This window comes from Heterocephalus glaber, unplaced genomic scaffold (assembly GCF_053883595.1).
Source record: "Heterocephalus glaber isolate CG9 unplaced genomic scaffold, H.glaber_assembly_v1.0 deba00000122, whole genome shotgun sequence".
In the NCBI taxonomy this organism is placed as follows: domain Eukaryota; kingdom Metazoa; phylum Chordata; class Mammalia; order Rodentia; family Bathyergidae; genus Heterocephalus; species Heterocephalus glaber.
Genome location: NW_028258138.1, coordinates 80,420,956 through 80,431,081, shown reverse-complemented (window position 1 = coordinate 80,431,081; position 10,126 = coordinate 80,420,956). Strand labels below are relative to the sequence as shown.

The 10,126-nt window shown below is 47.3% G+C and overlaps 1 protein-coding gene across 2 annotated transcripts in view; it reads right to left on the bottom strand.

Annotated features, from left to right (window-relative positions):
• Prtg (protogenin) overlaps positions 1–10,126 on the bottom strand; it is a 103,667-nt gene that overhangs the window by 36,266 nt on the left and 57,275 nt on the right. For both annotated transcript variants that reach the window (XM_021260749.2, XM_021260743.2), the window contains exon 11: positions 9,488–9,676. In XM_021260749.2, the coding sequence (XP_021116408.2) occupies positions 9,488–9,676 (189 nt within the window). The remainder of the gene's footprint in view (positions 1–9,487; positions 9,677–10,126) is intronic.

The window sequence follows — 10,126 nt, the reverse complement described above, 5'->3', positions numbered from 1 at the left end:
CCTCAAAGTCAAACACCCCTGAGCGGGTCTCCCGCCCGGCGGGGAGCCGTGATGTGGAGCGAGGCGGCGTGGGTGCTCTGAGTCCCGGCAGCCCTGCCTGGCTCTGCAGCTCTTCCGTTGCCCAGCTGGCCCCTCTTCATCCTTCTGATCTCACCTCAGTGCCACCTCCTCGGGACCACCTCGCACGGGGTGGTGTGCAGGCTGCCTGGCTGCCCTCCCGCATCCCCATCACACACTGCCCGCAGCCTGGAGTTGGGGCTGGGCTGCGGTCAGGCAAATGTCCACTTCCTCTCCTGGACTGAAGCAGGTTTACTCTGAAATACCTGAGTCCATACTTCTGAACAGCAGGCACCACATTTTAAACCTCACCTTCTGTTGACCATTTGGTTCAGTTTCTTTGCTTTGCAGCCCTGGAGCAGGGTCCAGGCCCAGACACATGCTAGGCAGGCCTCTGCCACACCCAACACAGGCCCAGGCCCTTCTGCTGGCAGGGAGCCTCACTGGTCAGGCCTGGGTTTCCTCACAGCAGATGCGCATGTCTGTCCTCACATATGATGTCCATAATCAAATAAACATGCAAAAATATTTTAAAGGCTAAGATAAAAGCCATTTTCCTCTATTAACGGCCAGTCTAGCGGCTTCGCTCTGCCCTGTAGAGCAAGCAATTAGGACAAAGCCTAAAATTTCATTTGCATTAAGTTTTCTTAAGAACAAAGTTTAAAAGGAAAACAAAACAAAACCCAGCAGAGTAATTACTGCTTTGCAGCAAATGGTTTTTTCTATTGGCAGGAGGTTTCTTTCATGTGCTAATGGTGGCATTTTAAAAACCTCCTCGTCTTTAACTTACTTAGATCTCCAAGGACCTCACACATCTAAAGATTCCTTACATTCACCGAAACTTCCAGAGTGGTCTAAGGGTTGACAAGCAGTGCGATTAATGGACAGGATTGATTTAATTTCCTACAAGAGTTCTTCCTTCACTAAGGAGATGTTTGTCATTCACGTCAAGCATTCTCCCCTGCTTACAGATGCCAAAAAACAGAAGAATGCAGAGTGCACCCAGGGCTTCCTTTCCCTCTTAGAAATTCCATCTGCAAGTACTGGCCACGGAAATAAGAGCCTCTCCTCAACCTTAAGCCTCTTCCTAAGCGCAGCAAGGGAACTTTGACTTGAGGTTTTATTAGTACTTACCAGAAGAAGCAGAAAATAAGAATAAACTCAATTTAATAAGCTTCAAAATAGAAATACAAAGTGCTGCAGAAGTCACTGGGCTATTTTAGAAGAGAAATACCGAAACGACTTACAGATCAGTACAAAGCCGTCAGTTGCAGTGCAAGTTTCTTCACGGCCTTACCTGAAGTGCCACTTAGAAGCAAGTTAAATCCCCCTCCCCCAGAGATAAACAGAAGAGCTTACGTCTTATGTGCTAATTTCTATGTTGCCTATGAGGAAACACTAGATTTCTTAACATGTAAAGTGATGGCTCATCACTCGCCAAATACAGCTTTGGTGTTTTGCGCCCCTGAACAGCATCAGCATGGGGTGCAGGTCAAAGAGGGCGCCTGCCTGACGTGGGCCTGGCCCCAGATTCCATCCTAGCACGGCAAAAACAAACACGAAGGAAAGAAAACTACCCAGACGGGAGCTTGACGGCGCCAGCAGGAGGAGCATGTGCTGAGAGCCAGACCCCAAGAAGGTCACTGTGCCTGGGGCAGCCCTGGGCCCAGCCCACGCTCATCAGACCCCAGCCATGAGGGACCTGAGGCCGCAGAACCGGAACCACGCGGTGCTTCGCTGTGCAGACCAAGCCCACACAGCTCCACGCGGCTTCCCCTCCTGGAGGTCCTGCTGCTGCAGCCTCCCACCCAGGCTTCCTGTCTCTGGGCCTCGCGCTATCTAGTGCTCTTTTCAGGCACCACCAGGACGGGGGCTTCAGCCAGGGCAGAGGTCAAAGGGTTATCTGCCCTGTGTGGTTTTAGGGCAGAAGGATCTTTTTGACTCTTTCTTTCATTTTTCCCCTTAAGACAAAATATGTGCATGTGAATCACAGCAAGCTAATTCAAGTACTAGAACAGTGTCTCTTCAGAGGAGCTGCCTTCTCAAGAAAATCCCGAATCAACTTTTCTGTCTCCACGGAGAAACCAGATGCTGCAAAACTTGCCACACAGCTGCTAAAATAGTGAGGCAGTTTCTGGCCACCATTTAGACAAACGCATCAGTTTTGTTCTTGGGGAAAGTCTTTGCTTTGTCCTCTAAAACAAAAGCAGAGTGAGTAGCTGGTGGATTGGTTCTGTACACATGTTACACCTCATCTTATTAGGAAGACAGCTGTTTTTCACAGAGCAGTTCACTCTTGGGACTGGAGCAGCTCAAAAGGCAGTGACTACTCAGGACTGAGGGCTGAGAGTCTAAGGAAAGCATTACAATTCTGTTCCCAATTATTTTGTTGGGCTGGATATATTTTAGAAAGATTTGAAAAGCTGCCCAAGAAACGCAGGTTACATTGCTGACTTTTTTCTCTCTCTAAAGTGACTCTAACGCATGAAACAGAGTTCTGTGTTACACGGGACTGCCGCAGACAGGATTCTGACGTCCAGTTTGCCACACAGGAGGCAGGAATTTGGGAGCTTTCGCCCAGGAGTACGGTCAGCGACAACTCTGGGCTGCTGCATCCAAGGGCATTACAGCAAACAGTCATGAAAAGGCTTTCAAACACTGAAAAATGGAAAATAAGTATCTTCTGTGATTTTCCAGCAGATCCCACTGGAATGCCACCTCTAGTTCCCCATAATGTAACAGAGATAAGTCTAATCCCTTTTGTTTCTTTCTTCTTTAAAATTTGTCTTTTGTGGCAAGTAAAAGAGCCAGATAAACGTTTAGAATTGTACCAGACTGAGAATAAATATAAATATGGTCTTATCTATATGGAAAGAATTTCAGTTTCCAGAGGTCATAGAATTAAAAAAAAAAAAAAAAAAAAAAGCACTCCACTGAAAGTTGTAACTAAAACAAAGAAGAAAAAAGCCTAACAGAGTGGTCAACGTCTCACAAATCCCAGAGAACATCCAGGCTGGGGGTGCGGGCCTCTCCCTGGTCTCTAGCTGCCTGCTGGTTTTCCTGTCCTGGGAGCCAAGTGGGGCATCCACCCATGGAGGACACCTGCGCTGTCTGCAGCCTCTTGTGTGCATGCTTTCAGATGAAGCCAAGTTTCTGTAGTCCTAGAATGAGCACTTCCAACAGGGTTGCTGGGTCTTGTGGCATGGCTGTATTGGACTTGGTAGGAAGCACAATCCCAGACAGCACCCCAGGGCCCAGGCTCAGGATCCCCAACCCTCCTGACAACAGGGACTTTACTACATCCGGTCATTCTGCTTCGGTATGTGTCTGTGGCTTAAAACTTTGACTCCGCACTTCCTCAGCTTCGGTCTTGTGTCCTGAGGGCGCCCACCAGTCAGTCCCTGAGGGTCAGGTAAGTCCTGCCCACTGCGCTCTCTGCTGTCAGCCCTGCCTTAATTCACTCCTCATTCCGCAGTTTCAGCAGCCAGCCCGCTGATGCCTTCAGGTTCCCCTTCCTATAGCCTGCCCCATGACACCAGCGACAATGATCTTTCTGAAACAAGGTTGAACCCTGCAGCAGGGAGACCGAGTCCTGGCAGCAGGTCTGGCCCTGAGGACCAGGTCCTACTGTGCTGTGGGGTTCTCCCCTCAGCAGCCTCTACCCACATATCTGCTGCAGCCTGTTGATTTTTATTAGTTTGTTTTTGTACATTTTAAGCCTTTCTGACTGGGATGATTTTCTTCTATTTCTCCACCAGGCAAACTAGTCTTCCCCATACAGTGAAATTAGATATTTATCCTTGGTGCCTCCACACTCAGCCAAACCCCTTTCTGAGATGCTGGTAAACCCTCCATGCTGAAGGTAACCACTGTGGGGCAGGCACTGAGCGTTCACATTCCTGGTGCATCATACAGCGCTTGGCACAGGGTGCACGCACTCAACCATGTACACAACACCCCCACCCTGGGGAGAGAACCCAGGGTCTGCAACCCTGGGCTACATACCCAGTCCCACATCCCTTTAGTTTTTATTTGGAGACAGGGTCTCACAAAGATGCTAAATGGCCCAGGCTGGGCTTGAATTTGCAATCCTCCTGCATCAGCCTCTCAGAGTGCTGGGTTTGCAGGTGTGCTCTACCATGCCTGGCTGACAAATTTATAAAATTTAAAAATAACTGAAAATAAATATAAATTAAAATCTATAACCAGGATAAACAGTAAATCTATGAAACAAAACATGACAAATTGGTACAGACAGCAATCTTATATACTAAATTGTATATGTATAAAGTCATACTTGTATATATCCAAAGCTCTAAGAAAAAAATATATCATATCCACTCTAAAATTTAAACTTCCGCCTTTCTACAGGTCTGTTTCCTAGGCAGTGTCTTCGTAGAGAGTCAAGAACCACAGAAGTCAAAGCTGCACAATGCTTCAATTCCAAGATGAATTTACACTGGAGACAGCAGCCTACCCTCAGGCGCGTCCTAAGTTAGTTCACCTTCTGAGGTGCAAGGCCAGGAAGCTCTGCGTCAGAAGCCTCTGAGTGGCCGGGCGGGCGGGCCAGGGCCTGGGGGAGCAGCCTCCATCCTGAGCAGCTGTGCTGCACTGGGCCGAGCTGCGGCACCAAGAGCTCCCCACGCTGGGCGGCAGTGCTGAGTGGGCTCAGGAGCATTCCCCTTCCAGATGACCACTAAGGCTGCGAGCCTCCTGCTGTGGAGTCAGAACAACTCATGTTCTTGACTAACAAACTCCACGGCTGTAAGTCTTTTAACTTCTTGTTCATCCTACTACACAAAATCTGAGTAATCTGACAGTTTCACAGTGGCCTGCAGTGAGATGCACCAAAGCCGTCGTTCTCGGGGCTCGGGACAAGGTGCCAGCCTCAGCACTGTGGCTCTGAGCCAACTCATGCAGAGAGAGGAGGATCACACACACACTCACACACACATACACACACACACACACACACACGACACAAGTGCAAGTCAGCCTGCGAAGACAGATATGGACCAAAGACCCAAAGGCTGCATGGAACACGGGCAGGAGGACTCAGAGCCCGGCACAGGTAAGGCATTCAGATTACACTGAAGACCATACTCTCGAGAGTCAGATCAGAGTCCGTGACTGAAGCCACCCAACTCCAGTGACATGGCCGTGTGCCCCTGATGCTGATGGTATCACTGCAGTTGGTAAATGAAAATCTCTTTCTTTACTGTCTTAATAGTATTTTTTTAGTAATTGGATTTTTTCTAAAGAAAGAGATGCTCTTTTCTTTTTTTGGTAGTGGGGATTGAACTTGGGATCTTGCACTTTTGAGGCAGGCGGGAGCACCCCTGAGCTAAATCCCGGGCCCCTCCATTTCTTTTGAAATACTGATTTCTACATTTTTCAAATATTTATTCAGTTCTAAAATTTCAATCATATTTGGCATTTCAGATGCTGTGAAAACATTCAAATGTTTTTACTCTGCAGCTTCAATAGACTCTGGTTGATAGCAGACCAAATGCAACGTAAGAAAGGGAAATGTAGAGACTTAACAGTGAAGGAAGTGAACTGTAACTTGTAAATATTCCCTTTGTTCCATCACAACTTTCCCTGCACCATCAGTCAGTTTTCTGACCTACAAGAGCGGGTGGTTTCCAAATCATTTCTGTAAGAAATCTCCTGGCTTGGATTAGATGCGTTTCCATTACAACTCTGAACGGAGAGAATGAAGGTACAGTCACTGCTCAGAGGAACTATTTCCACTACTGAGAGTGGAAGGCAGCACGAGAAGAAGTCCAGAAGCAAAAATGTAAGGTATGTCCCCAAAGAGCTTGCCTCTGGTAAATAAATGAAAGCAACAGTGCCAATGGAATTGTTACACTCATCCTAGGAACATCCTCGGTGAGTGCTGCTCTGCGACGGAGAATGTGTGATGTCCACAGTCAGCTCTGTGTTACTCTGGGAGAACCCTGGTATCTGTAATGCCATCTGAGCTCGTCGCTCAGGAACAGAGTATCTGCAGTGAACTAACAGATGGGCTGAAAGCCCGATGGTGAAAGGCAGTGCAGCTGCCTGCTATTAGGATTGTTATAAATGTGGTGCATCTTGGACCCTCTTAAGATTTAAGAGGTGTAGCCCCAAAGATGTGAAAAATCACATCACAAGGGATGACCTTAGGATATTTCCACAGGTTTTCTGAGTCTTATCTGAGGCTCCCTGTGTGACAGGGTCAAGGGGGCCCAGACTCAAGATGACTCTGGCTTCCCTTAAAACACATCTTCCACATTTTGTAAAGTGAGTGATTCTAGCTCGCTCTCTCTTTTTAAAAAATTGCCTCTTTTGTTTGTTTTTTGAGACAAGGCTCTTGCTAGGTTGAAGCCCAGGGTGGCCTGGAACTCATGTCAACCTTCCTGCCTCAGCCTTTGGGCGTGTGCCACCATGCCTGGCTTTTAAAAAATTACTATTGTAGAAAGGTTCACAATGCAAAGTGATGAACTAAGTTTTTTTATGCAAAGGCACCTTCTCCTCCTTCTAGAGGAAAGGTCACAAAGCCCTCCAGCCCATGGCTGGTGCCAGTGGCAGCACTGCTGGTTTTCTTTCTTGATATAAAACCACACAACCAAACTTTATTCTACTGTGGCAGAATGTGTCACCTAGAAATTGGACTTCACCTTGACATGCTTCCTGATTAACCAAGAACTGTTTCTTTGGACTCCTTCCAACAGTACTGGGAGTTCCAATTTTGGATTTCTAAACAAACAAACAAACAGTGGGTTTTGGAGATCTACAAAGCACACACATTACTTTTTAAATATTTTGGAACTTTATATTTGGTGCTCAATTAATCATGCTTGTTATGAAATTAACTATAATAATACAAGTTCTTTGGCAAATAAAAGCTAAGGTGACTGAACATCAGGTCCTAAACTTTAGGCTAACAATGAAGTTTCTAACAGTCAGAAAACAGTCCCTTGGCATTTAGAAACTCCAACTTTGGAATTTAAAGCCAATTTCCAAAATAGAAATTTTCTGTTTATCAGTCTGTTATCAGCGATCACAAGTGTGTGATAAATTCTGCTTCAGTGTATGGTGTGATAAATATAACAACAAACATCTAGCTCATAATTGAGTGAACCACATAAAGTGCCAAAAAAAAAAAATTCAAGGAAATTAATGACAAAGACACAAAATCCTGAAGCAAACTTTAAACCACTGAACACAGCACGCTAAATCGTAAGACGGTGCTTTCCCCTGTACTGCCACATGGAAACCACTTCTAAAGTCAAATTCAAACAAACCACAATGTGAAACTCTTCCCGTTGCTCTGCTAGGATCTGAACCACACTATTAAAGGCAAGAGAATCTTTAATCACTTTCAAAACCAACGCACCCCATAGCCTGGTGAATTATGCTTTGAGTAAAATGTTTTAAAATAACTTTCACTCAGCACAAATAAATCTGATCAGAAATCGGAGGGGGAGCTGGACAAAGCAGTCATTGAAATACCTGCTGGTTCATCTTTCCTGCTCTGAGCAGAGCTGAATCCATCCCATCTTCATGCCACCCTACAATGCCTGGCTTAGGAAATATGCGAAAGTGTTCGATTGTCTTGAACTGAAAGACAAAAATCCATTTGCTGTTTTCTTCCTTTCTGAACAAAGAACTGTCTGTATTTCCAGGGAGAGTGTGTCCCAATCACACACGTTTCAAACTGCAAACTTGATTATTAGAGGTAGAAACAAAGGGGTGTGTTGGGGCATCAGGAGGGGGGGATTAGTATGAAAATGAAATTGTAAGACATCAGTTGTTACTCAAATTGACAGTGAATCGGTAAAGAGAAGCGTTTAATTTCATTTCTGAGTGCACTTAGTAAATCTAGCTCCAGCCCAAGCACCTTTCATGTGCAAAAGCTCAGTGGCTTTGAGGGTTCACCCTGTGGGATGCCGAGCACCCTTAACCTGCTGCCCTCAGAGCCATCATTCTCTGTTAACCAGGCAGCACTGCCAGATGCTCGGGCACAGGCGGTCACAGATGGTCAGTGGTGATCCGATCTGAGAGACAGCACAGGAGCTGCCAGGACCAGGGCCAAAGCCCTCGCCTACATCAGCCTGAGGCTGGACTGGCTCTGGGGTTAAAAGGCACCGAAGGGGACCCAGCCACCAGCTGGACGGTGTGTGAGCCTGCCCAGTACAGCAATGACATAGCTTTGAAGAAAGAAGTTCCTCTCAAGTTTTTATAAGCAGAGCCTTGTTTTCTTTTTCTTATAAACTTTCACTCTTCAGAACAAGCTACTTGTAGCATAAGCTCGAAAAGAGCACAGCAGAAGAGGAATGTTTTTACATATCTTCTACAGATTGATTCTTCCCCAACAGGATGCCAGAAGTACAGACTGGATCTGCAATTTTTTTTAACAACTGTCCCAACTCCTGCTTCCTGCTGATCCTAAGTAAAATATGTCTGAACCATGGGGGGTGGGAGGGCAAACAGGGAGCCCAGGCAAAGCAAATGTTGGAGGGAGGCTAGGGACAGCAAGCTGGATGACATCACTGCAGACCCTGGCCAGGAAGGGTCGGCCAGGACAGGAGCAGCTTCTCCTCATCTATTAGTCAGGTGACAGAGCCACAGCAAAACTTACGTAACCCAAGGCAGACTGAGTTAAAGACCAACCCGACACGATTACATGGCAAATCCCACCTGGCCATCTTGGGCAGCAGTGCAGGGTCTCCTGCATGGGGCTCCAACCTGGGGCTGCTGGGAAGAGCAGGGAGGAGGCCGAGGCGGAGCCTCCGAGAGGGAGCGCTGGCCTGCAGGTTCAGATGCTGAGGTTGGGAGCAGCAGGGACAAGCAGATTAGAGGACGCCTGGCACTTAGGGGGAAACCTACTTGTGGGCAGCGCCAACCCAACAAGGAGCTCACTTTAGATGCAGGTTTCTTAGCCTCTTACTAAGCGTGCTACATGAAATTCATTTCTTCTGCAGACAAGAAGAACGGGAGGACCAGGAACCCACACAGGATGTGTGTGTTTTCCCCAGCATCCCTGGGTCAGAGTTTGAGGACAGAAATATTTATGGTTACTGGATTACAGGGAAGGGCATTATTTCCTACATAATCGACGTAAATTACTTTACATCTGTGTGGCATGCTCAGGCAAATTCCAAGTTCCACCTGATGATTATTTGATCATTTGGTGAAATTCCTATTCCGCATTCCTGTTCTCCATCTACCACACTTCCTCATGAACTGATTGGAAGCTCACAGTACCAAGAGCAAACTCCAGAAAAGAACACTGGCAGAGCACAGGAGACAGCATGGCCACTGGACATCTGCTGCAGAAGCAGGACGGGCTCGGCAGAGGAAAACCAGACCTTCCCTTTTTCTTGACCCCCTTCTTCTGCCTGGGAGCTGCTGCCTCCCTCCTGGCTGTCCAGAGAGGACTCACCCAGGCCGCTGAGTGTGTGCAGGTGCTCCCTGGGGGCCAGGACGATGGGCCCGTGCTCCTGCTGCCCCTCCTCCTTGTAGAACAGCTTGTAGCCCTGGATGGCCGCAGGGTCCTTGGCGTCGCACTGCCACCTCACCGCGATGGTGGTGCAGTTCAGGGGCTCCAGGTGCAGCTCCGGAGACCTGGGGGCTGGAAACCCGCCAGGGGGCTGTGACCCACCCCTGTCCACAGGAACGGCCAGCCCCACCTGCCTCCCGCCAACCATACAAAGACGTCCAGTTCTAGCAATCGCTCTCTAACCTAACTTCCAAACTTTCACAATGACATTAAACGCTGACTCAAAATTTAAAAATACTAAAACATGCAAATAATAACAATATCTGGACAGGTATTTGCACTTTCAATTTTTTTCAAAGAGGCACTAACTACCTTCTCATTTCGCTAGACAGTAAGCTCTAGTGTGAGAAAACAGCCATCAACATCGGTCCAGTCCCAGGCGCCCCGGGAGTGTAAGAGACCGGGCCAGCATTTCCCAGCCTGCGGCCTTCCTTCTGAAAGATGCTTTTATTTGTTTTAAATCTCATTAGTATTAAATGAGTCTCTGCTAATAGATTACTTTTGGTAATTCTATTTGACTTG